The sequence below is a fragment of the Myotis daubentonii genome, chromosome 12 (genome assembly GCF_963259705.1).
Source record: "Myotis daubentonii chromosome 12, mMyoDau2.1, whole genome shotgun sequence".
Taxonomy (NCBI): Eukaryota; Metazoa; Chordata; class Mammalia; order Chiroptera; family Vespertilionidae; genus Myotis; species Myotis daubentonii.
The window spans coordinates 62,339,336-62,367,191 of record NC_081851.1 but is presented as its reverse complement, the minus strand read 5'-3'; the positions used below and the strand labels follow the sequence as shown (position 1 = coordinate 62,367,191).

General features: G+C 48.3%; 1 protein-coding gene across 2 annotated transcripts in view; it reads left to right on the top strand.

Moving 5' to 3' along the window:
* The window catches only part of VIT (vitrin), a 93,220-nt gene that overhangs the window by 51,393 nt on the left and 13,971 nt on the right, over positions 1 to 27,856 (top strand). Inside the window, exons 7-11 of one of the 2 annotated variants that reach the window (XM_059660094.1) lie at positions 2,398 to 2,589; positions 9,043 to 9,099; positions 15,222 to 15,266; positions 17,734 to 17,796; positions 22,891 to 23,038. In XM_059660094.1, the coding sequence (XP_059516077.1) occupies positions 2,398 to 2,589; positions 9,043 to 9,099; positions 15,222 to 15,266; positions 17,734 to 17,796; positions 22,891 to 23,038 (505 nt within the window). The remainder of the gene's footprint in view (positions 1 to 2,397; positions 2,590 to 9,042; positions 9,100 to 15,221; positions 15,267 to 17,733; positions 17,797 to 22,890; positions 23,039 to 27,856) is intronic. The other variant, XM_059660095.1, reaches the window with a different exon arrangement.

Sequence of the window (27,856 nt, the reverse complement as noted above, 5' to 3'; positions counted from 1 at the left end):
ATATCCAGAGAGAATCGTAAAAGGGTGGCCCCTTTGTTGCTACTCTTCCTTACGTGATGAAATTCCTGTAGCAATATGGGGAAAGCAGGAGAGAGGGAGATGTGAGGCCAGCAGCTGTTCAGGTCTCAGCAGGCCCCTATAAAACACTTCCTCATCTCCCCAGGAATGTGAGTTAACAGGTAAATCAGGTTAGCATGACCCCTCAAAGCATCACAGCCTTCTTTCCTGGGAAATTCTCTCACTCAGAAAATAGGAAGCACCCCGACTTGGCTGCACAGCTCCTGCTGGACAGGCGTCGCTTAGATTTAAATGCTGCTCCCCAGGCAGAGGCAAACAGCCGTTATCTGGCTACAGCCTTGAGCTCCTCTGAGCTCAGTAAAAACAGGTGTTTGATTCATAATTTGCAAGTAAAGTGTACTGTCCATTTATTTATATCTTTCTCTCTAAAGTAATAATTATATCCCATTTCAAAAAATAGACAATGATTCTATTATGGCTTTTTATCTATGAAGTAGGCTGGACCTGGGCTGCACCTCCCTAAAGAGGCATGAAAGCTGGTAGCACTTACCAGAGGGTAAGACAGAAGAGAACTTTAGAGAGATTAGAAACTTCCCGAAGACTTGTAACAAGAGCTCAAGTCCTTTAAAGTCATGGAAACGCCATAAATCACAGGTTCGGTTTTGCCCATGGATGGCGTGAAGACTGGCCGAACCCCAAAGCCGCTGCCAGCTCTTTAGCAATTTGTCTGGCACAGTCTAGGTAGACTTAAGGCGGGATCTGCTTCCTGCCTTGACAGGCCGATGCCCGTAGGCGCAGACCAGATGACCGGACTCCAGTCCATAGCAGGGAGGGTGCTGTGTGCTGACTGCTCCCCCAAGTCAGTGCTGTGATTGGCGCAGGAGGTGACAGTGTCTGGGTGGGGAATGAGCAGGTGCCAGTGCTGAGCAGTGGATCTGAATAACCCGCCACACATCCCTCAGCACAGCTGGCCTGGGGCCATGGTAGGCAGTTTCCCAGCACGCTGCACAATGTCAGAGAGGAATTGGGTGGTTCCCACAAAGAGTGCCCCACCTTTTCATCTCAGATGTTATCCCCTATGCCTGCTGATCAGTGTACCTGAGACACACCAACTGTGAGCCAAGTTAAGGCTAGAGCTGGGATGCTGTGGTAGGCTGAAATATACCCTCCCCCCCGCCCCATCCCACCCCAAAGATATCCATGTCCTCATCCCTGGAACCTGTGAATGTTACATGGCAAAAATGGGCATTGCAGAGGGGATAAAGTTAAGGATCTTGCGATGGGGAGGTTATTCTGAATTATCTGGGTGGGCCCTAAATGCAATCACATGTATCCTTATAATAGTGAACCAGAGGGAGATTGACACACTCACACACAGAGGAGAAGATCAACTGAAGATGGAGCAGAGAAAATTGAGGACACTGGCCTTTAAGATTGGAGTAGTGTGGCCACAAGCCCAGGAATGCCAGCACCCACCAGAAAATGGAAGAGGCAGGAAACAACTTCTACTCAAGAACCTCCCAAGAAAGCTCAGTCCTGCTGCCACCTTGAGTTCAGACAGGTGACACCTATTTCCAATTCCTGGCCTCCAGAACTGTCAGAGATACAGATGGTCAGCTGGAGGAGCTGGCATAACCCCCATGCCTGGATCCACCAGGCATTTTCGAGGGGGCTGTTGTCCTCCCAGGACTGGGGTGCTCTTCACTTTGTGGGACCCTTTTGTGTCTCCTTCCGGCACAAACACATGCTTCTGAAGACAATGCCCAGTGGGTAGCCACATGTCCCCTTGCCCTAAACCATCAGAAATACTTTCAGAGCCCCCAGAGTAGTAACAAACTCATTTAAAATTGTGAAAGCAATCTAAAGTGTCACACATGGATGAAGAGCAGAGGTTAGCAGAATCAACATGATCCTTACAATCTAACTAGTTCTCTTACTTCATTGGACAGATGAGGAAACTGAGGCCCAGAGGAGTTAGTTGACTAGTCATGAAGTAGAAATGTAGAATGTATTCTCTAAACGTAAGTGAACACTAGAGTACCTTTTATCCCTGGACCAATGCTAATTGAAATATCAAAAAAGTATGTTTAAGACCATTGCCTCTAGCGTCTGGAAAATTAACTTGGCAATTAATCATGTTCTGCCTTATCCACATCTCTGAGGTTTGAACTGTCTTTAATTACTTTATTGTTCTTCAGTCTTTGGTCTGTGTATTGGCTTCTTGCTCCATCCCTGTGGGGCAGGTGAATTTTGCCCTCCGCAGCCGCCAGCACAGGTCTTTGCTCATAAGCTAGTGTCCAACAAACGTTTATTCTACATCTGTCCAGCAGAGTCTACTGGCTATTTGATAGGCCCCAGTGTAATTTCATTTTTTTACAGATGAGACCACAAAAGCCTATCAGAAGCCATCAGTTCCAGGGACAACCGCACAGCCAGTGACCCTGATGCAGGTACCGGGGACCACCTCTGCAGAAGGCACCCACACCACCTTGCCCAAGCCATCCGCCCCTGCAGGCTCCGCCGCCAGCAGCCCCAGACCACAGCCTGTGGGCCACAGGAGCCGGGAGCTGGGTCAGTAGGTACACTGTGTGTTTCCATGTGCAAGAAAACCGGAGACTGGCTTTTAGATTAGTCCTCTGTCTGAACGCCTGTGTGGAGTGCCTGTCTCCCACCTTTGGAGCTGGGTGAGGGAGGAATGCCTGAGACCTGGGCCAGGGGTATGTGTTCTCCCAGATTTAAGGGGTAAACATGAGCCCAATAATAATAGTTTAGGATCAAGCTAAGAGTTAATAAGCAAACTGTATAGAAAGGGTTTTAAATAGATTTAAAAATAGGACCTTTGTTATCTTACTTTTGAAGGTAGGATATCACATGAAACTTTCCCATTACAAAATCCCCATTTCTCCAAAAGCTCAGCTGAAGGGATAGGAGGTTTCTCTGTAAACACTGTTGAGTTCTGTTTTGTTTTAAGTGACAGATTATAAACTCCTGGGAACTTTCAAATATTAGAAACAAATAAAACAAAAAAAAATCCCTTTAGGAAAAGCCAGATAGTTAAAATCTTTATTCCTTTTCTGACTGCTTTTTGTCTTCCTACTTGTATCAATTTCTTAAGTAAAGCTTTAGGTTTTACCAAAGTCTCTAGTTTAAGGGATCAATCTCGGTATTACCTCAAACACAACCTGAAGCGTGCACTGGTAACCCAATCTCCAGTTTCTATGTACCTCAGTTGCAGGCTCTTCCCCGGACCGGGCCCTGGTCAGGGCTCATGCAACCAATCAATGTGTTTCTCTCACATCAATATTTCTCTCTGCATAGTTACCTGTGCATGTAAGCCATCCTGGCTCATCAGCGCCTCCTCATTTCCACAGGCCTTCTGGGAAGGGGGTGGAAAATTCCACTGGAGTGTCAGCGCTGTCTCAGCAATTGGTCCTAATATTTCCCTCCTGGGGCCACTTTGTCCTTCGAGGAGGAGGTGCTCAGAACTTGTCCTTTTCAGCCTCACCTCCAGCTTCCAAACATTCCGGCCACACAGCACGGCCCTTCCCCTCCATATCAGAGCCAACCAGCTCTCATTCCATCTTTTTATTTAACCAATACAAATACGCACTTTAAATGTGCTACATACTCTCCTAAGCATCTTACAAATATCAGCCTATTAAATCCTCACAACAACCCCATCACGTAGATGTCACCTTCCATTTGATTGATCCAATGTGTTGACAATGAGGAAACCAAGGCGTAGGGAGGCGAGGAAACTGGTCCCAGATCACACAGCTGGGCAGTGGCAAAGCTGGGTGTGAGCCCTGGCAGCCTGGCCCTCCTGTGGCTCCCCTTGCAGGAGGCATCCCTGCCATAAACCACACCCAGGTGCTCATGAAGATCACAGAAGCAGGCCTGACCCATCGTGACATGGATGATGGGTGGCAAGATTAGACATAGCCAACTCCCACTGTGATTAACAGCAAGTAATGGAGCCCACAGTGGATAGAGTGTCCACCTGCGCGAACCCAAGGGTATCGGGTTCAATTCCTGTCAAGGGCATGTACCTCGGTTGCAGGCTCTTCCCTGGACCAGGCCCTGGTCAGGGTGCATGCAGGAGGCAACCAATCAATGTGTTTCTCTCACATCAATATTTCTCTCTGCATAGTTACGTGTGCATGTAAGCCATCCTGGCTCATCAGCGCCTCCTCATTTCCACAGGCCTTCTGGGAAGGGGGTGGAAAATTCCACTGGAGTGTCAGCGCTGTCTCAGCAATTGGTCCTAATATTTCCCTCCTGGGGCCACTTTGTCCTTCGAGGAGGAGGTGCTCAGAACTTGTCCTTTTCAGCCTCACCTCCAGCTTCCAAACATTCCGGCCACACAGCACGGCCCTTCCCCTCCATATCAGAGCCAACCAGCTCTCATTCCATCTTTTTATTTAACCAATACAAATACGCACTTTAAATGTGCTACATACTCTCCTAAGCATCTTACAAATATCAGCCTATTAAATCCTCACAACAACCCCATCACGTAGATGTCACCTTCCATTTGATTGATCCAATGTGTTGACAATGAGGAAACCAAGGCGTAGGGAGGCGAGGAAACTGGTCCCAGATCACACAGCTGGGCAGTGGCAAAGCTGGGTGTGAGCCCTGGCAGCCTGGCCCTCCTGTGGCTCCCCTTGCAGGAGGCATCCCTGCCATAAACCACACCCAGGTGCTCATGAAGATCACAGAAGCAGGCCTGACCCATCGTGACATGGATGATGGGTGGCAAGATTAGACATAGCCAACTCCCACTGTGATTAACAGCAAGTAATGGAGCCCACAGTGGATAGAGTGTCCACCTGCGCGAACCCAAGGGTATCGGGTTCAATTCCTGTCAAGGGCATGTACCTCGGTTGCAGGCTCTTCCCTGGACCAGGCCCTGGTCAGGGTGCATGCAGGAGGCAACCAATCAATGTGTTTCTCTCACATCAATATTTCTCTCTGTCTTTCCCTCTCTCTTCTACTCTCTCTAAAAATCAATGGAAAAATATCTTCAGGTAAGGATTAAAAAATAATAATAAGTAATAGAATGCACATAGTCCACACTTTCCGTGGGCCAGGCACCCTGCAAGCATTAATTTATTTAATCTTCCCAACAACCCTATGAAATAGAGATTATTATTATTATTCCATTCAATGAACAACTCATGGAAGAAGCTATGATATAAAGTCCCCAAATAAATATAATTTTGGCCTAGCTGGCATGGCTCAGTGGTTGAACATCAACCTATTCCCGGTCAGGGCACATGCCCAGGTTGTGGGCTGGATCCCCAGTGTGGGGCGTGCAGGAGGCAGACAATCAATGATTCTCATCATTGATGTTCCTATCTCTCTTCCCTCTCCCTCCCTCTCTGAAATCAATAAGAAAAATATGTTTAAAAAGTAATAATTTCTGAAGATTGATAGACACTTCTCACCACCCTGTTCTTATTCACCTCGGGTTAATATGAACACAGGCACACTATGCCTGACAGCAAACGAGAAAACACTTAGGAAGGATGCTGGGGACAGAGCTCCCATAGGCAGACATTTTCCATTTTCTTAATTTCAGGCTCTTGACTTTTGGAGGCCTTGATTCTTTCAAAGATTTTTGAGTAGCTGAGTAACTTGTTTGCTCCTGGTGTCTCCTTTGAGGACAACTTTTACCTAACACATATAATCAAACATGTGCATATTTGCGTGGCTACCCTGGAAGCTTGGAAATCCTATTACAAGTGGGGCCTGTGCTTATGGAAAACCTCAAGCAACTTGCAGTAGTGGCTCCCAACCTGGCAACACTTCATTATTCCTGGCCTGGGGATAGGGACCTTGGACAACAGCCTCCCCGCCCATCAGGGCTCCTTCTTCATCCTTGTCCAGCACCCGCGCCCATGCTCCCCACAGGCTGCTGGACAGATATCTACTCCCAGAGCGAGCGTCCATGCAGTATGCCCAGTAATTGCCAAGAACGGAGCCAGGCCATGGAGGGGGATGGGAGAGAGAGCTTTTAAAAGCTTATATTGCCTACTCAAGGGACTTTCTGTAGGACTGAAGAGAAGTGAAAGCTGATGTGTGAAGGGCTATGTCTTTTTAATAACTTGATTGAGATACTTTTCACCTACCATACAATTCACCCATTGAAAATGTACAATTCAATGGTTTTTAGTATATTCACAAGGTTGTACAATCATCACCAACAATCACTTTTAGAACGCTTTATCTCCCCAACAAGAAACCCTGTACCCCAACTGAGTCATTCACTATATCACCCTAATCTCTCCTTCCTCCAGCCCTAGGTAACCACCAATCTACTTTTATAAATGCCTATCTTAATATATGGCTATAGATGTTTTCTGTGATATTTTATCCCAACTATACAATCTTTAGTTTACAAATAACTCCTCTGTTTCTTCAAATGAGCTGAAGATAATCTGCCTCCTATAGGAGAGTAACCCTGCTGCTGACAGACAACTGGGTTGCTGTTATTGTATTTATCAAGGTTGGCTTTCTGTTTTTGTTTTCTCTTATTTTGACTTTAGTCAAAAGGTTTAAGAAGTGGTTGTGAATGAGGGTGTTCCAGTAAAATCCAATTCATTTACTTATTTGACAAATATTTATTGAATGTCTACTATGTGTCAGGCACTGTTCTAGGATCTTGGGCTACACTGGTGAACACACCCCACCAGGATCCCTGTAGCAGGTCGCTTCAGCTTAGGACACGTGAGAAATGTGCAGGTGGGACAGGAACAATCTGCCTTTGAGGTCCATGACTCATCTTTGCTTTACAATGAGATACAGAGCTGCCTCTCAGATGGGACATAGGAACTTGAAGGGATTTTAGTAGAAAGTTTGTGGCAGGAAAAGACAGGGGAAGAGGAGCTGATATAGGTGGAAGGACTCCAATGAAGATAGGACTGGACACCAAGGTCTCATCATAGCCCCTTTACTGATCCACGAATGTGCAAAGCTAACAAGATACTGAGGAGCAACTCAAGGTTGGGGGTAAGGGGTCCCGAGAGCCAGAGGGACAGAGACCTCCTCTCCCAGGCAGGTGTGAGGCCGTTCTTCAGGTAGAGGCCAAGGACTATATTGGCACCCACAGGAGTCAAGAGGCCACAGAGCTGCATCCTAGGACCAGAGGGGGCAGCCTAGAGAACCATATCCATAGATACACTAAGGAAAAAGTTCTGGAAAAGATGGAAAAATCCCTCCAGGCCCACCTGCAGAGTCAGCTGAACCCACCAGGTCTGCAATGTGAAGTGGCTTTGCCCAGCATGGCTTTCCTGGTCAGGTTCATTTTAAGAAGCTCCATGGTTGCTTCAGCTAATGTAGCAGATTAAATGCCTCCACAAGGAAGGGCAGACCAATGAGGGAAGCAGAGCGCCACCTAGTGGCAAGGCACAGTGATGGCTCTGATCACCTTTCTACTCCACTCCACCCTCTTGACAGGTGTTAGAAAGGAGAAGGAAGTGGTGAAACCTGGGACAGGAAGGCGACCAGCATCTGTAACTGCCCATCCCTTCCTCATGCAACTTCCCTGTCTACCAACATTTATCTCATCTCTGAAGGTTTCATTTCCTTAAGGTGCCTGGAGAAAGTTTTTCCTAAAATCCAGTCTTACAAATAGGAAAACAAACATTCCAAAAGAAAAATGGGTGAAGGTCATGACCAGGCAAAGATAAAGTGCAAGAACTATTATGTGGCCAATAAATATAACAAAAGATGTTCAACCTCACCAAGAATAAAACATGCAAATTAAGCAGTAAGATGTCATTTTCACCAATTCACACTGGAAATTGATAACACACCGTTATGGCAAGCGTGTGGAGACATGACCCAGAATTTGCACTTACAGAAATATATTCTCAGGTAATTACCAGCCAAGGGTGTAAAGAAGCCCGGACATGGATGTTGTTCATCATAGAAAACTAAATGGAAACGATTTAACTGTCCATCATCAGACCAGTAAAGAAGTTACTCTACAGCCATTAAATTTTGATGACGAGGTGCACTTACTGACAGAAGCTTAGCCTGGCACAGATTGTGAGGTTAAAGAAGCAGCTATAGAACAGCACAGGCACCCATCTCACGCTCGTAACTATGTGTTGTGCGTGAGAATGCTGCATAGAAAAGGGGATATAATTCTACAAACCAAAATTGCATACCAGGATAGATTGTAGACTCGAATACAGGGATTACATTGCAGGTGATTTCTTACTGTCCTTAGTATACTTTTTACAGTAAGCATGTGTTGTCTTTATAATTAGAAAGGAAAGCTAGTCTGTCTTGTGTCCAAATGATTGGAACAAAGACAAAGGGAATGGAAAATTGATGGCAGATAGATTTGATTGCAAGAGAAGCTGATGGTTTTCCATGGCCTCTTACCTCTTCCCCTCCATGAAATTTGGTTCTTTCCCTCTGCTGGTTTTTACGTGGCCCCTTCTCCCACAAAGGGATTTTGCATTGCTCTTTACAGAACCTCCACCCCCATCTCCGTCCTCCCTTTTAAAACCTTGCTTCAGAGAAACTGCCCAATAAATGATGAATGCTGAAGCCGATTTGATTCTCTCTCAGAGTAATTAAGGATAACCCATTGTGTACCTTTAAAAATCACTGAGCGCTAACGCTATTTGCATCAATGCCACGTTAACACAGTTTAAGCAAATTGCTCAATGTTAAGTGACATGTCTATTGAAGGATTACTTTAACCGCCTTGGAAGTGGCACAATTGAGAAGAATTATTGTAATAATGAAGTATAAAAAATATGGTACTTTCGTAAAAGAAGTGAAATACAAGGGTTATTATTACCTGGAATAATGTTTTAAGTTCAACCCTTTTCCTTTCTTTCTTTTTTTCCGTTTCACTGCTTCCTCTGGGGCAGGTTCAGACCGCCCAAGGACAAAGCTTTACCTTGGTTCTGGCCTTGGTAATGTCTTATTAGGTTAGATCATGGAAAGAAGGATTGCGATTAGATTAACATTCATGCTCTGACCAGTCAAATGTTATTACAGATCTCTGGTCCACCACCTCTTACACAAGCAGCCAAAACAGCCCCCGTGCCAATCCAGGTAAGAACCTGAACTCACCTTTCTAGCTGATGAAAGTTAAGTTTGTTTACACGGGTTTTGTCTTTCCAAATCCTTGCCATTTGATTTAGATTTGGACAGAAAGCATTCCACCGGTGATGCCAACAAAAGATACAGCCCAAGGGCCCCACTTGTAAAGAAACTGGTAAGAAAAGTAAGGAAGCCTTACATAAGCAAAGTTTTCGCTCATCGCCATTCCCTGGAGGCAATTTTGTGGGGGGGTTTAATAAGAAATTCCTAAGGATTCAGTAACTGGCTCTTATAAACCTGAAAAGGGATACTCTCTAGGGTTTATGCCTGAGGAACTAGGGTAAAAGGAGGAGAAATTTTTATCTTTTCCCAGGAAAGGCAGAGCTAAGTTGGCCCTGGTACTTCCAGATGTGAGGAACAGAAATACGTTCCCTCCGCTCCAGGATTTCTCCTGTGCACTGTGACGCTCCTGGGCTCCCTCTGCTCCCTTCTGTGCGCCCTTCAAGGTCTGACCCAAGCACTGGGAATGCAGAGGATGGAGCAGTTCTCTTGATGTTGAAGCCTGTGGCGATTAGAAGGGGCAACTGAGTGACCTCAGGGCAGTGGTTCTCAACCTTCCTAATGCCGCGACCCTTTAATACAGTTCCTCATGTTGTGGTGACACCCAATTTCATTGTTACAAATTGAACATAATTAAAGCATAGTGATTAATCACAAAAACAATATGTAATTACATATGTGTTTTCCGATGGCCTTAGGCGACCCCAAAGGGGTCGCGACCCACAGGTTGAGAACCGCTGCCTTAGAGGCTTTCCACTACCTCCGGGCCCTGAGCTCAGAGACTTGATTGATACAAGTACTATTCCCTTTGCAGCCGCAGGGCGTTCGGATGGGCCCAGACCTCCAACGAAAACAGAGTAGGTCTGTCTTTTGCTCAGGGCTACCTGCCTGCCCTCCACATGGTGAAAGACTCCTAGAGAGACGGAAAGTTCTCTTTTGCTTTGATGCCCATTGGAGCAGGGGCTCCATGAGGTCCCTGGACAGGACTAGCAGCTTCTAGGAGCTTCACAATTACACCCTTGCTAACGTGCCTGCTGCTGTCCTGGACAAAGGGCTTAAGAATCAGATTGCTGGGCGGGGCGAGGACTGCAAGGCCATTTTAGGCCTTAATAGGCCCAGGGGAGTGTTCAGGCAGCCAAGCATGGGGCACTCCTTCCTCCTGTCCTCTTGGCCAGGATCTTTGCCTCCTCTGCAACCCTCAAAAGGAGGGCCAACCACAGAGAGCTCAGCTGGCTTCCAAGGAAAACCTGAACCAGGGCATTTTCATCAGGGGGCAAAATGAGGGAAAGAAAGCAGACTGCTGGCTGCATGTGGATCGGCCGGCCCAGTGCAATCCCCTCCGGTACAGAAGGCAGATGCTCCGGGAGCTGCTCTCCAGAAACCTGCGGGCGGGAGGTGTCAGCCTGGCCAGGCTGCCTGCTGCTCAGCACCCCCGCCGGGCTTCCCTTGCCGACATGCCCTCCCCACACACTGCAGGCCTCGGCGGCTCAATCCAGGTCACCCGAGTTGTGTTAACCTCTAGAAAACATCTCTTGGCTTTGTCTGTTCTGTCAAAGAGAAAATTTCTGCCGGTCCAGACACCCCAGGGCTCTCCTGGGGCTGGTCTACTTGAGAGGCCCCCGGACCTGGGCAGCCTAGGTTCTTGCCACTGGAATCAGGCACGGCCAGGGGCATGGTTGGCAACAAGACCTATCTCCAGGCCCTACTTTCTTTTTCTTTTTTTAAAAAAAATCATATTTTTATTGATTTGTAAGAGAAAGGGAGAGGGAGAGAGATAGAAACATCAATGACGATAGAAACATCGACTGGCTGCCTCCGGCACACCAGGGATTGAGCCTGCAACCAGGGCATGGGCCCTGACCAGGAATTGAACCGTAGCCTCCTGGTTCATAGGCTGATGCTCAACCACTGAGCTATGCTTGGCCGGGCTCCAGGTCCTACTTTCTACTGTCCAGCAACCCAAGGTTGTTGTCAGCATTTGACCACATTCCCTTTTTCTATCCTCCATTTCTTCTCCATCCTCCTCCTGCTCCCAATCATCACGTCCTCTCTCGTTGACCCAACAGATGCTCCCAGCTCCCTTTCTACCCTCAAATCCTACCCACTTCTGCTGCTGCTCTCCCGCCACCATCATCGCTGCAACTTTGCTCTGAGCACCTCAGATCCTCCCAGCGAACCCTTGGCCTGGACCAGCCGTGAAGCCCCATCATGGCTCCTGCAGGTGGAGGGCACCCCCCACCATACACTGTGGATAACGGCAGCTCCTATGCCAACCCCCCCCCTCCACCAGGGCCCTGAGAGTCGGACAGGAGCCACCTGTGCCAGCCTGGTGGCTCCTGCCCTATTCTGAGGAGGAGGCAGGAGTGGTGTGCTCCTGATGACTGACATTAGAACTGGGTGACTTTCCTTGGAACCATCCTTTTGCCCTCGGGGCTCTGTTTGATCAATGAGCTTCGCTGGCCTGGAAACCTAACCACGGAGTTAATGTTGTCTCCATGGGAAAAGGGCAGCCAGGTCCCAAACAAATACCCCATACCGAGGTTTGGAGGGTGATCGGTTTGTAAACGGGGCCTGTTGGCTTCACGGGAGTGACGGCTCATGCCCAGGCCTCAGATGGTCCTCAGCCTTCTCGTGGCCGCAGCCCCCCAACAGCCGCAGCTGCTCTCTGCCTGCTTCCTGGGTTCCTGCAGCCAGAGGAGAGGAAGCTCAGGGGAAATGTGCAGCCCCCGCTGCAGGAGGCCAGGCCCAGCCAGGGGGGAAGCGTGGAGGTTCCCCAGCTGCCTCTCAGAGCGCCACCTCCTCCTAAAACTGCACCCCGGTGCCGGGAGCCGGTCCATCCTTGCTGTTTCAAGGGACCTGGCATATATGGCATACGGTTCTTAATATGTTTGCTCACCTTCTTGGCGCTGTGTTTTAACCAAAGTCACCTCTCCGAGAAAGGTTGAATCCCCAGGTAGGGATTTTCCCCTGAAGTTAGGGAGGGAATAAAACCCCTCAACTAAGTGCCAGGCGGGTAATTAATCCCTTTAACTACGAACAATCATGCTTAAACTACATAATCTTTTCTCCCTGGAATGGAGATAAGAAACGCCCTAACCTTTGTAATAGAGATTGATAGGATTGAATCAACTGGTATAAATACAGTTGTAACAAGACAGAAAGACACAGAACTCAGAACACAGAACTAAGGACACAGGGCTTGGAAGACAGGACCAAGAGAGACAGAGCCTAGGCACAGAACCTACACAGAACGTTCTCTAGAGACAGAAGAACTTCGCTGGCGAGAGCACGCTGGAGGATCCTGGACAGGGACTGGCCTCAGAGCCTGGAGGTGGAGCCTGGCAAGAGATAAACTGAACACTGTCTCCATGCCCTTCCTTCTTCGCCGACTCCGTCCACACCTTTGGGGACCCCTGGACCCGCTGGGGCCGGACCCCAGCACCCCGGGGTGTCACTGGGGAGAAACTGGGGAGCGGCAGGGCCACCTGTGCTTCTGTCCCATAAACCTTTGGAGCCGAAGGGCCCTGTGTTGCAGCTCCCGCCTGGGTCCCCTGCTGGTGACTTCCAGATGTGCAGCACGGAAGCAGCTGTGACCACGGCACGGGTCATCACTGGGGTCTTAGTGCGGGATGGTCCGGGCCCTCTCACTGCAGGAGGTGTGCCAGGGAGCGAGCAACTCAGGGGCCTACCCACGTGCCCTGAGACACTGAAGCAATGACTCATCGCGGGCCACAGACGGTGGCTAAGTGCAGGCCCCAGAGCCGCCTGCTGGCCTTGAGGTTCGCTCTGCCACTCCCTGGCGGCAGTTTCCTCGCTTGTGAAATGGGAACGTCGTCGTACCGAACTCACAGGTTCTTGTGACTTAACCTCCTCTGGTGCGTGGTCAGTGCCTGACACCAGGTACGCGCTCAGGAAATGCTAATGTTTCTACATTTTCACTGTGGACATCAGTCAGAACCAATACTTCCCTTAGACACTGACTGTCCCGATGAGACGACCAAGCAAGAACTGTCACAAAATTAACTCCTTTTTCAGCAGTGCCTGACACTCCAGAATGATTTTCATACATTTACCTCCATGTGATGCCGGGTGACAAGTCTTTTTTTTTTCTTTTTAATATATTTTTATTGATTTCAGAGAGAGGAAGGGAGAGGGAGAGGGAGGGAGGGAGAGAGAAACATCAATGATGAGAGAAAATTATTGATCGGCTGCCCCCTGCACATCCCACACTGGGGATCCAGCCTGCAACCCAGGCACATTCTCTGACTGGGAATCGAACCGTGACCTCCTAGCTTATAGGTCGACACTCAACCACTGAGCCACGCTGGCCAAGCACAAGTCTCTGTGACTTCAGCTTCGCCGAGGAGACTTAAGGTCAGAGAAGATGGGCGAGCCCCGCCAGTGCCTGGCTGGTGTTTGGTAGCCCCAGGATGGGTCTTCCAGCTTCTTTTTCCACACCACCCTTACGCCTCAGCACAGGAATACAAATGTTCTAACAAATTTACTTCCTTCTCATTACAACCAAGTCCAAAAGCACCAGGTCTCAGCTGTCCAAACATTTTCCAGCCTCGGCTTTTGGATAAAAGTAATTTGGTTCAAACTTGTCCCAAATAAATGAAAGTGGCACCAACAGGACAGGCAGAGGCATGGAAACGGTCTCTCCCCAGCTAAGGTAGCAGCACCCAGCATTCTAATTCTTCATAACCTTCAAGGTGCTGAAAGCCTTGGGCAAAAACAGATGTCACCTTTCTTTAGGGAAAGGGCAAAGTGCATATTTTTACCAGTAGGTGGCAATAGAGTTATAAGGCTAAAGAAGCAGGATGTTTAAACATATAAATCCTAAATATTTTGAACCTGGCAATCATCTCACTCAATCTGCTAATGTTATTCACAAAGGAATTAAGGTTCACAGAGGGCATGTGACTTGTTCAAGGTCACACACCTGGTTAATGGCTGAGCTAAATTAAACTCAGCTCTCACCATTAAATCAGAATGTGCAAGAGCACAGCGTGACTTGCAAAACAGCTTGCCATCTTAAACGTGTGAACAAAACCACCACTTCTTTTGAGTGTGTTAATACTTCCAGCATGCAGTAACAGTGATGGCTTTGAGAAAACAGTTTGTTACACCCTTAGCTCTGGGCTTTCTGAGTCGGAGTTGGGTGGTGGAAATGGGGAGGAAGGAAGGAAGGAAGGAGGGAGGGAGGGAGGGAAAGAAACAGCTGTTCGGGTGTCCCTTTGAGGCTTCCTAACATGCCAGTGTTCCTCCCAGCCCCTCTCAACCATGGTTCCCCCAAACTGGTCAGGGACTTGGGGGTAGGAATCTCCCCTTCCCAACCACCCTTTCTACTTTATCAGCCAGCGCCAGTGTGTGTGTAGGGGGTGGGGGAGCATGAAATATTTTACTGCAGAAGGAATGCCAGGTGCCGCTTGCTTTATTCTGCTTGAGGCGCACAGTGAGAAGCAGAGCCTCAGGAAATGAGTGCCTGCTCCCCGAAGGGGCCACCTTTCTCCTGTGAAGTTCCAAGGAAGAGAACACAAACAGATGGGCGGGTGAGGCGAATGCACCTAGAATGTTGGGTACACACTGTGTTTAACTGGTGCGGAGGGAGGGATGGTGGATAAAGATTTCAGATGGATACAATGAAAATTTTCCTCAAAGTCTCAGTAGTCCAAGGAAGAATTCCCTACTTTGGTTGTGTAATTAATGAGTTCCCCATCTCTGGAGGCATTCAAGCACTAGCCATCCACTCACTTTGGTAAGGATGCTGGGCGGTGTTTGGGTTGGATCGCCTTTTAGGTTCCCTTGAATCCCAGGATTCCTACTTTTCCATGATCCTTCATGCACAATGCGAGGAAGAAAAGAGCAAAGGTGTTTTTGTCTTTGGCTTCAAGACCTTTCAATGGGAATATCCCACACATTTCAGGCTGCTTCATCCAAAAGCCTGCCCCCTGCCCTGCCCCTTCACTGAACTTCCTGACACCGTTGGAAAAGGTGATCATCCTGGGGTCACTTGAGAGAGGCTGCTGGTTCACCTACGTAACAAGTTTGTCTCTTTTTACTTTGAAAATCAGGGGACACGGACATGTGGAAGCCTGGATCGGTCCTTTTAGATGCAGGTAATTATGCAGCCCAACCTCCTCACCAAGACCAGATGGAGATACATAGGATTCAGAACCAGGGAGTCCAACAACCCAGCCGGGCCCAGGGGCCAGGCCCACAGAGAGCAGCCTCAGCGCTTTCACCTCCCACATCAGGGTCTGATGACCACGCACAGGGCACCTGGCAACTCCCACAAGAGCCTGGGCTAAGGGGGGACATTATAGCAAAGCAGAAAAGCAAACTGTGAAGACACAGAGCCAGAAGGGAGTGCGGTCCCTGCTCCCAAAATGGGTTTGGACCAGTGGTTCTCAACCTTCCTAATGCCACGACCCTTTAACACTAGATTGCCCAAGGAAGTCATTTTGACTGTTTTTTAATTTCAATTAGAAAAACAATTATGTATATAAGGACACAATGTCTTAGAATTTTGTGACTTTTTTTACAACATATGAATGCGTTTATTAATAATTGTAGTTACCTCCCCCTCCTTCATTTCCGGTATATATATATATATGTGTTATACCTATATTGCCCAAAAGCAGTCATTTTGACTGCTTGGGGAAATTATGACTCTTATTATTGAATTGAGTAAATTTCTTATATGACCAGGTCGGCTCTGTATTGAAATAACAGTTTTCTTTTTTTTTTCGATTACCGTCACATGATAACATACAAGTACATGATAAATTGTTGATACTTGATAAGTTGCAGTTGCTCAATAAGCTAAACTAGTACTTGTTATTCGAATCTTTATGCAGTGATACTTGTTCTAATAAGTTGTTTATTGTATTTCTTTTGTGCCCTAAATTCATGAAAGAAATGTCGAATAGAAGTGAGTTATTGGAAAAGCTAAGGAACATAAGTGAAGAGTGCTCCGATATTATTCTTTCACAATGCAGTCATTTTGACTGCTTTTGGGCAATATAGGTATATACTAAATTTCAGTCTTTCTAGTGTTAATACAGTTCCTCATGTTGTGGTGACCCCCAACCATAAAATTATTTTCGTTGCTACTTCATAACTATAATTTTGCTACTGTTATGAATCGTCATGTAAATACCTGATATGCAGGATGTATTTTCTTACAAATTGAACATAATCAAAGCATAGTGATTAATCACAAAAACAATATGTAATTATATATGTGTTTTCCAATGGTCTTAGGCGACCCCTGTGAAAGGGTCGTTCACCCCCCCCCCAAGGGGTCGCGACCCACAGGTTGAGAACCGCTGGCTTAGACCCTCTCTCCATCTGGACGCGCTTGACTTCCTTCTGTTTCCCCTTCCTGCTTTGCAAATGGTACTGAGGCTTTCCCTTCACCTGAAGGAACGGTGCTCACTGTTCCTGCCTTAAGTGTTTGAAGCTGCAGCAATAAACCGGCCTCTGGCTCTGGGTGCAAGAGCAGGACGGAGAGAGTGCAGGAGAGGACTTAGCCTGGGGGCTCCCACTTCTTCTCTCCCTCCAACGCGGGCGGAGCCTGGGCAGTTTCCCTGAGAGGCTCCTGGCTGAGAAAGGCCCGCAGACGCCCAAAGTGAACTCTTTAAATGACGTGAGGCAGTGAGATGAGTAAGCTGACCTTTAATGGGAAGATGAAATCATGTGCTTTGCAAGTTGGAAAAACGAACAAGCCAGGAGCAAGCTCACTGCTGCCAGGAGTGGGCAGAGCCCCCAGCCCCTTCCCCCATTGCCGGACTGGGAGGCTGTGGGCTGTTTTGAGCATCCTCAAAACAGGGAGACCCACTTCCCGTGCAAGGTTCCCTCTGCCTGTGAGGTCATTGGCCTTACCAAGCCTAAAAAGAGTGCTTATGTACTGTCTTTAACTCCTTAAATGATATATTTGTGATCTTGGCTCCCATGTAAATGGCTTCTAAAAAAAACCCTGCGATTGAAATTCAGGTCATACAGCCTCTCAAAGCACAAAGCTGTTTTGCACCTTTACTTAGAGGGGCCACATTTTAGATCCTCTTACTTGAGTTACTTGTACCTTCTCCACCCCTCTAGACTCTGTCCCCACCCCGTAGGATGGTCCTCCTTGTGTCTCAGCCATCTTTGTTCACTGACTCAATCACCAAATGTCAGCTGAGGACCTGCAGGTGGTGGGCACCGTGAGGGTTTATGACGAGCGAGGCACGGGCCCTCACCTGGAGGTTTTCATAGTTCTGCAGAGGGATGAACTACAGTGGCAAAGCACCTCATGCTTTCAGATAAGGAAACTAAGGCTCAAATGAGTCTGTTAACAGCCGGAGACAGAACTCAAGTCCGACTTCCAATCCCTGTGAGCACACACTGTGTCTTTAGTGGACAGTCCGTCAGTACTAATTTCTTCTTATCCCTTATGATGGGGGTGGTGAGGAGGAGAGCACAGTGAGCGATAAGCCAAGCCCCCTGAGGTGGGTGCGATTACCCATTATGTCCCCACCCCCCGGGGTAAGGCCAGATGCTTCCGGCCCTCCCAAGTCACCAAAAGTTTACTGCTTTTTCCAGGATTTGTCCCAAACGAAGAACCAAGCACACAGCCTCTGGACCCCACATCCCAGGGAGATCCAAGTAAGTTAATTAACAGCTAGAGACCCAGAGTGGCTCTGACATCTGATCTGCTCGCTCCTCTCTTCCCACTCACTCCCACCCAAACCCGCCTCTTTCCTACCATGGATCTGCTTACCTCCTCTCTTCTGTCACTTTGTTCTAAGGGGAAAGGGAAGGCTTGAAGGATTTAAACTTTCTGTGTGCATGAGGGGGAGAGGATCAGCTGTTTGAAACATCACTATGGCAACAGGGTAGGATGGGGAGACAAGAGCATATGAAGAGAGGAGGCTGGCCAAAGGACAGCGGTCCAGTGGTCCAGTGGAGATGAGAGTAGACAGAGCTCAGAGTTGCAGAGAAATAGCAGATTCAGTGGATATCAAGAAGGGAGCATCTACAGCGTTGGAGGAGGAGGTGCAAGAGAAGGAGTAATTAAAGACGATTAGAGCAACTAGGGATGGTGCTGCCCTGAGGACCACTGCAAACAGGGCAGGTTGGGGCAGGGAGGTCGTTTAAGTCTGTTTATCTTCTGCAAAACACTGAGAGTTGACTACCCAGACTGCCCTGACACAATGTTCAGACGGAACAGCCCAGCCAGAAATTTAGAGTTGGAAGGTGATGAGCTATGGCTCAAAACCAAGCCTATGAAAACAGGCAATATGACCTAGGACTTAAACCTGAAGAACTTTAACACTAAATAGGTGGAGGAGAAGCCACCTGAGGATACCAGGAAGGAGGGACCAGAGAAAAAGAGGAAAGCCAAGAGGGAGTTGGGTGTGCAAGCCAAGGAGAGCATCCGCAAATTCCCCCAGAAGCTTACTATGAATCAGCCACCACTGGGCTGTGAGTCTCGACCCCACTGTGTATGAGAATCACCTGAGGACACTTTTAAAAATTAAAGATGACCAATTCCTGCCTCATACCTACTGAATCTGAGTCTAGATCTTGCTATTCCAAGTGTGGTCTGGGGACCAGAAGTGTCGACATTGCTTGTTAGAAATGCAGAACGCCAGGCTCCCGAAGCAAGTGGTGACTCTGCACAAGAATTCCTGAGAAGCAGGCACAGCCCATAGTGCCTCCCGGGCTGAAGCTGCCTACGCGGCTGAGACTCACCCAGGGTTAAGAAACACTGGCCTGATGTACTTCTATGGCCAACACACAGCATCTTACCTAACATGGTAATTGACCATACCTTCGCTACGCCTCCCATTGGCTAATCAGCGAGATATGCAAATTAACCACCAACCAAGATGGCGGCCGGAAGCCACGGAGCTGCAGCAAGCAGGAGGCTTGCTTGCTCCAGTGATGGAGGAAGCCAAGGTTCCCTGCCTGCCGCGGCCTGCTCTAAGCTACACTGAAGGCAACAACGTTTCAATTATAGAGGGTAAATAAACCCCAGATACCTGCTTTCAGCCGGTGTGGCCACGGAGCTGGAGCCTTGGGTTGCCCCTGGCGATGGAGGAAGCCAAGCCCTGGCGGCTCTGAGCTCCACACCAGGTTACAAAGTTTCAATTATAGAAGGTAAATAAATCCCAGGAAAAAAAGAAAAAAGAAAAAAAGGAGAGGCTGGGAGCTTCCGTCGCCGGGGAGGCTTGACCAACCTGAAAACGGCCCTCAGCCCCTCACCCAGACTGGCCAGGCACCCAGTGGGGACCCCCACCCTAAAGGGGGTGTGGCCAGCCTGAAAACAGCCACCAGCCCCTGACCCAGGCTGGCCAAACCTCCATGGGGTGAGGGTCCGCACTGGGGGTGGGGGGGCTTGACCAGCCTGCAAACAGCTATCAGCCCCTCATGCAGGCTGGCCAGGCACCCTAGTGGGGACCCCCACCCTGAAGGGGGTGTGACCAGTTGTAAACAGCCACCAGCCCCTCACCCAGGCTGGCCAAGCACCCCAGTGGCACCCCAGTTGGGGACCCCCACACTGAAGGGCAAACCAGCCGGCCCCCACCCATGCACTAGGCCTCTATCCTATATAATAAAAGGGTAATATGCAAACTGACCCTAACAGCAGGAAGACTGGGAATGACTGATGATTATGACACACACTGACCACCAGGGGGCAGATGCTCAATGCAGGAGCTGCCCCCTGGTGGTCAGTGGGCTCCCACAGGGGGAGCTCTGCTCAGCCACAAGCCAGGCTGATGGCTGCCAGTACAGCGATGGTGGTGGGAGCCTCTCCTGCCTCCTCAGCAGCACTAAGGATGTCAGACTGCAGCTTAGGCCTGCTCCCCACTGGCAAGTGGACATCCCCCGAGGGCTCCCGGGCTGCCAGAGGGATGTCTGATTGCCAGCTTAGGCCCAATCCCCCGGGGAGTGGGCCTAAGCCAGCAGTTGGTCATCCCCTGAGGGGTCCCAGACTGCGAGAGGGCACAGGCCAGGCTGAGGGACTCCCCACCCCCCCAGTGCACAAATTTTTGTGCACTGGGCCTCTAGTTAATCAATAAAACTGTACCTTGTTGAAAACCAAAACAATTAAGAACATGGATAGATTGATTCCTGTAGACAACATACCTTACCTTTTCTTTCTAGTCCTCCAGTCTCTACCATAACAAATCATTCATGCTAAACATTTCATAACCCACTTCCATCCTTCAGTATTGATCTCATCTCAATACGAGAAAGCCACTAGGTCTCAGTGAACACATGCCTTGAGACGGAACCATTGTCATTAGATCATTCTGGGAAAGGGGGAGCAAAGGTGACCCCAATATCAGCCGTCAGGCTAGTGAGCAAAGAGAACTACCCAAGTAGAAAACCACCTCACTTCTTCAAAACCTAGCTGCAAAATGAACATGCCCATCCTGAACACAGTTCAATGTAAGAAATAAGGGGGGGGGGGAGGGGGATGGTCTTTGCAGAACCAAATCAGAGACTACAAAATCCATGGATTCTACTTTATACATTTTAAAACAAAATCTCCTTTGGCTCTTACTCTAATTAATAGTTACTAAAAAACAAAAAAACAAAAAACACACACACACAACAGAAAACAGTATTCATTTTAAAAGGTGCATTGAACTGCTCAGCTGACATCTGGAAGGCGAACGCTCTTCAGGAGTTACTTCTCAAACTTGACTGTTCCCACAAATCACCTGGAGACCTTGTGAAGGGGCGGGTCTAACAAGATGGGCTATAGGTCTGGGTGGAGCCTGGGAGTCGCATTTCCAGCAAACCATAGGTGCCAGTGGGCAGCAAGCCCTGAAGAACACCAGTGCCACCTGCTGGCAACAACTCACATTGCAAGCCCAGGCCTAGGAAAGGAGCCTACAAGCCATAGAGCAGTTCCTCTTCTCTTTTGCTTTATCCCAGGCTTTAGTGCAGTGGTTCTCAACCTGTGGGTCGCGACCCCTTTGGGGGTCGAATGACCCTTTCACAGGGGCTGCCTAAGACGATCCTGCATATCAGATATTTACATTACGATTCATAACAGTAGCAACATTACAGTTATGAAGTAGCAACGAAAATAATTTTATGGTTGGGGTCACAACATGAGGACCTGTATTTAAAGGGCCAGAAGGTTGAGAACCACTGCTTTAGTGGCATCTTTCATCTCCACTTCCTGACTTGCTTCTTCCAATCCTCATGTCAAGGGTCATGCTGAGGCATAGGCAGTTTGGGGGCAGCAAGGACAGGGCAGGCCAGCTGAACAGGAAGAGTCAGCAGGCACTGTCCAGGCAAAAAGGAAGTAAAAGTTTGCAAGATCCACTAATGAGCTGAGGCACCGACTGCAGCTGGAGCGGAGCCAGCCAGGCCCACAGAGGTCCCTGTCAAAGCCTGCTGCTCTGGCTCAGATTGCCATGAACCACCCCACCGCAAGGTAATAAAGCACATTCTCACATATAACTTCTCCCCTTCATCGGACAATTCTGTGATCTCTCTTTATTAAATACTTCTCATCAATTCTGCTTAAAACTGTGTCAACTCATGCCCATTTCTTGCTTTCATTAAAAACAAAAACAACAACAAAACCACATAAAAACCCCTCGCTGCCTACAGAGCTTGTCCTCCTCTGGTCACAGGGAAGCACTGTCCATGCCGTGCAGGGAAGAGCAGCCGGCGGCCTCATGGTAACCACGCAGCAGCTCAGAGAGACCCAGGCTTGTCTGGGCAGCGGCACCACCCACCCACAACACTCCAGCCCGGAAATTCCTATCTTTACTGCCTCTCTTTTTCTCCCCATCAAACTCGGTTTTGAAATATGCTGTCTCCTAAATTGCAGTCATTAAATAATTCATTCCTCATTTTTTATTAATCAAAGGGCTGTCTACCTCCCACAAGAAATTCTGATCAGCATGGAATAATCAGTTTTACCATACTGAGAGGATATCACTTCAGCCAAGAGCAAAGAAGACACTAACTTTTATCAGTGTATGTGGCAGTCCACAATTTCTGGTTGGCATTTGAAAGCTTGAAGTAGCTTGCAGCCCCACTGTCCTCCCCTCCCCCATCATAACCTTCATATACGCACAGAGGTCCAGAGATACTAGATGTAACTGTCCTGCTCATTATCACAGCTAAAAGAAAGGAGGAAATCTAAGATGGCTACAAACAAGCACTGGCATCTGTAGATACATGTGGGTGATGCTATGGTTGCCTCACCCAGAGGAGTGAAGGGGAAGATTGCTATCAATTTCTCATCCTGTAATTCCTGCTGCTCAGCATTGGCTTTGCAGGTTCTTTCGCACCTTTATAAAGACCCAACATAGAATTCTAAAAGGTGAGATGGAGAGTAAAAGACTACAGACTCCCGAGAGTCAGTCTCAGTGAATTCCCATGTCCGGGCTCTGCGCTTCTATGGTCTGAGCCTAGGACACGTTCTGAGGGCCTTCCTAGGCTTGACTGGAGGTCCCTGCTCTGAAGTCTATAGTTATGGCCGATACCGAGATTCTAAAACAGCTGTGGTAATAGTACTAGCCCACACATCCAGGACCTTGGTGCCCAGTGAAAGTCTGTATTGGATGTAAATAAATGGATAGACCCTGCATCTTGCTACTTCTTTTTACCTTTTCATTGAATCTCGGGGAGCTCTGGTGGAGAAAGAGGGGGGAGAGCACATGCATGCACAGGTAAGTGCAATGAGAGATCATCAGAATAACAGGGCCCTCTTCCACTCCTCAGGCTGCAAAGTTGACCTGGCGTTCTTAATTGACGGGAGCGCGAGCATTGGCAGTCGTCGCTTCCGAATCCAGAAGCAGTTCCTGGCTGACGTTGCCCAGGCTCTTGACATTGGCCCGGCAGGCCCCCTGGTGGGCGTTGTTCAGTATGGGTAAGTGCTATTCTAATTCAGAAACCAAGAGAAGTCACATTGGCTTAATTTTGTGCCACAAATAATACCAACACATCCACGAGCACAAACTCATTCTCTGCCCTAATACTCATGTAAAGGGACTGGAGCGAGCTAGATGCCATCTAAGGAATCTGAGATTCCAGAAGGAACAGATTATTGAACACTTGTAAGTGAATGGCATTTGTACTTGTGATTGGTGGAGAAAATACTGATTTGAGAGTTAGGACCTCTGGGCTCAAGTCTTAGCTGAGCTGTGTGACCTTGAGCAAGGCCTCCACCTCCCGTCATCGGTTTCCTCATCTGTAGATCACGGTGGACTCCTTTCCACCTTGACTATTCGAGTATTTGTTTGAGGGGCCGCACCCTGTGCTCCCACATATCAGGAAGACGCCTAGAAAACATGGTGCTTTAGCCTGAACTCTTTCTCCAAACACCCCGAGGCCTTTGCACTGGTCCTGAAGAGCTGGCCAGGCAATGTGAGACTGGGCGGGAAGGGGAGTGGCCCCATCACTCAGCTCAGCACCCAGGTGACTGTCCCCAATCCGTTTTATTATTTTAGGGGAGAAATTGAACATGCATACCCACTTTTGATCTTAACCTCTTATCTTATTTGGGATAATAATCTTATTTCAGATATGACTAGGTTTCTCCCTAAAACAGATACACAGATATTGACAGATAACGAGCAAACTATGAAAAGATCAAGCAAGCACAAATCTCAAATAATAAGTCGACTTTTAATCAAGAGACATTCAGGGCAGGATAATTATCTCCCTTTCCACAAAGGACCATAAGACACAGCATCACACACACACACACACACACACACACACACACACACACACACCCCAGCAGCTTAGACTCGAAGGGGACACTAACCTAGACCTCGGTGCCTCTTGCTCAGAAGCGACAACACAGCTTATTTGCTCCTCCTGAAAAGTGACAGCACTCACACCTGCCAACGCCCGGGGGATCTCCAGACCCTGCAAACAGCTCCTGAGGACGCCTCAGAGCAGGTGGTCACTGAGGCTGCTACCTGAAAGACACGAGATATTTATGTTTGAGTTGTCAAAAGAAATAAACAAAAATGCCTTTTCATAAGAACTATAGCACAAGCATTTAGAATTAAATTCCAAGAGCACATTTAGCACTATCTTCTATTTCTATGAAGAAAAAGTTGATGAGTTAACTGACTCTTGTCTATAGTTAGAGTCAAATATGTGAAAACAACCAATGCTTACAAATGCTAACTCTCAATGTCAAATGACCCATCTTGAGGAATTTAACGTGAAATAGGAAAATACGTTTTTTGGGTCATTGTTTTCTTGTTTTCAAAATGTCAACCTATTTCATTCTTGTGTCACTTTTCAAAGATAAAGAGTGGAGGGCGAGCTTCTCCAGGGAGGAAATATAAGTGCTTTTGTGCCAGGTGTCCATGGTCCATTGTACTGGGGGGGGGGGGGGAGCGATCTAAAGTTTGCTATGTCATCTTGCATTAAAAATAGCTGCTTTAAAGGCTGTGTATACTGAGACTGATCGCATAATATGAAAATAAAGTGATAGCTATGTCAAGGAGAAGAAAAATGGCAATATAATGTTGTATGGTGATGAGAGAGAGCGTGGATGAAAGAATAAGTATAGCAGGGAAGGAAAAACAATTCAAGAAAGACTCCGTCCCCTCAAGAAAACCCCAAAATTCTTTTCCCATGTTTTCCTACTGTGAACACCATTTGCAGTTCAGAGTTTATCTCCCTTGCTTTCCAGTTCTTCCTTCTAAAAATGCCTTTGCTATTTGTCTTCCTCCCCAACCTGAGTCCCTTATTAATTTGGAGCACAGAAGGAAAATAGGTCTGTTTTCCTTCACTCAATTGCTCATACAAACTAAGCCATCGTCCTCACCCTCCTACAGCCACAGGGTGGAATGGGAAGCACAATGACCTGGGGACAGGCTGTCTTGAAATCTGGCCTGAGTCCCGCTCTGTGACCTTAAGCAAGTCACTTACCCTCTCCATGTAAGTGCTGCCATCTGCAAAGTCCAGGGTGGGGCAGATGATTTATGGGGGCTCTGCCAGCCCTGGCGCCCTGTAATTCAGGGACTGGCTCTGCACTCGGAAGACATCCCATAGATGAATATCTGGGGCTAACAGACTGGACGAGCCGCCTCTCCCTGCAGCCTGGGGTTCCCTGTAGGTGGATGATCAATAATGAAATGCTGGCATGCCCTACGTTACACACCCACCAGTGGGCTGTGGGGAACACAACTATCGAAGGGGGTGATGAGAACGAGCTGAAACTGCTTTTGATTTCAGCGGCCTGTCTTCCTTGCCTGGGTGGGTCCCCTCCATCCTTTCTTTGTTTTTTGTTTTTTCCCTTTTTCTTTTAATCCTCACCCAAGGCTATTATTTTTCATTGTTTTTTAGAGAGAGTGGGAGAGAGAGGGGAAGACAGAAAGAAATACAGTGGGGCCTTGACTTACGAGTGTCCCGACTAACGAGTTCTTTGAGATACCAGCTGTCTCTCGGCTGATTTTTTGCATTGAGTTGATAGAGTAATTTGAGTTAACGAGCTCCTTAACGAGCTCGGTCTCAGAACGAATTAAACTCGTAAGTCAAGGCCCCACTGTATCAATGTGAGAGAAACACATTGATTGGTTGCCTCCTGCATGAGCTCCAACCAGGGCCCAGGCCGAAAAGGAGCCTGCAACCGAGGTACATGCCCTTGACCTGAATCGAACCCGGGACCCTTCAGTCGGAAGGCTGACGCTCCACCCACTGAGCAAAACCGGCTAGGGCCCCTCTATCCTTTCTTTACCAACCGGTCTAGGTGCCTAGAGAGGGAGGCAGTGGGGCAGGAAAGGGTAGGGAGACAGAGGTAGATGCCACTATGGGGCCTGTGTTTCTGGAAAAGGAAAAGCAGGCAGGCCAGCAGTTGGCACACCGGGAAACTGGTGCCTCTCCTGGCACTTGGGGCCCTCACTACACCCCTGGGAATCACAGCGCACTGGGCCTGGGGAAGCTCCTGGCCCCACCTCCTCGTGAGGAAAGGAGGCTCTGAAAGAAGTGGGCCCCCCTCAAGTGCCAGTACTCGAAGGGGAGGCTCAGGTTGGGCAGGAGCTGGTCAAGGAGGGAGGCCCCTGAACCTCGGAATTTCCCCTCCTCTCCGGCTTCTCACCTCCACTGTTACCGGCCACTGGCCCACGAAGTCCCAGGAGGGTTCCTGCCCTTGGTGCTTCTTAGGAGAGCTGAGTCAGGATTTACACTCTTATGTCTAAAGTTAGACTTTTAAATTTAGAGTTGAAAAAACTCATACTAAGTATTAACAGAAATAGAAGACAGTGCTAAATGTGTTAATGGAATAGAATTCTAAAAATACTTAGGATATCGTTCTTATGAAAAGAAGGCAAATAAAAAATAAAAATACAAGAAATATAAACACGGTCTGATTTGCAAAATGCAATGTTCATCCCACATTCTGACCCCTGGGTATCCCTCACAAAGATCTTTGGGGTACAAGAAACAGAACACCAGCCCTGGTAGCCCAGGTGAAGGGGGACTTGTGTCACAGGACTGCCAAGACCATGGTCATCCCCTCCCTCCTCCTCTCCCTGCATCTGTCTGTCCTTCTACTGGTCCACTCAGGTCTCCTCTCAGCAGGCCAGCGTCGCCCTCTACCAGGCTCTTGGGTTCTAGTCCCCATGACTTCACCTTGCACTGAGTTCCACCGTTGATACCGGCACGCTCCCTCTGCCGCGTGCCCTCTCTCTGCACAGACAGAGGCTCGTAACCCACAACTGTGCAAACCTTTCAACAGCCACAGCATTCTTTCCACAATCATCACACACCTCCCGTAAGAGAGGCTGCGTGTGAAACACTCAGAGAGGGTGAGCGTCTCTCCCAAGGACAGACAGTTAAATGCATGACGGCTGGGGAGAGGGCAGGTATGAAACCTGGGGTGGACCCCTAAAATGTCAAGCAAAATTGACTTCAAAGCAGAGATTTTCTCACCTGCCAGAAAGCTTCTGAAGCTTTCCACCAGACTGAGGGCTGAGGACTGAGACACTGTGCTTGAACGAAGGCCAGGGATCAAGCCCTCATCTTGCTCACACATTCTGCTTTAGAATTACACAGCCAAGAGGCTCGTGATGGCTCTTAATACCGACGGGAACGCTAAAGGGCTAAATGGAAGAACGGCCGGAGCGAGCAGCTCTTAGGCGAACTCCCCCCGACGGAATGAACAAGGCCACGCGGCTCATGTCTGGGCTGCAGCCTGGATCCACAGGGTCAGCGCCCCCCTCGACCTTCCATAGGATTTCATTCGCGTCCCCAAGTGCGGTACAGATGGAACAGAATTGCACATGTTCTTTTGAACTTTGTAAGCAACCCTAGGATATCAACAGTGGAAAACAGTTGTAGAACGAAGCAAAATGTTGGTGTTTCTTCTTTTAAAAATGAAATAGATTGTTTTTTTCTATGACAGCTGCCCTGTGCTTTAGGGAGTGGCTGAGTTGGGCTGCATCTCCTGTCTCTTCTTCTCAGCCCCAGACCGAAGACCCTGAGGGAAGAAGTGAGGTGTCAGGTCTGGTGTGGGAGGCAGAGTAATGGTCTCCCTACCACATCCAAACCCCTGGAACCTGTGAATATGCTGCCTGCCTCGCAAAAGGGACTTTGTAGGTGTGATTCAAGTTAAGGACTCTGAGATGGGAGGTTATCCGGACTATCCGGTGTCCTGATCCAATCCCATCCCTCCTTAAAAACAGAGACCCTGCCCCAGCTATTGTCAGTTAGAGGGGGAGGCTCT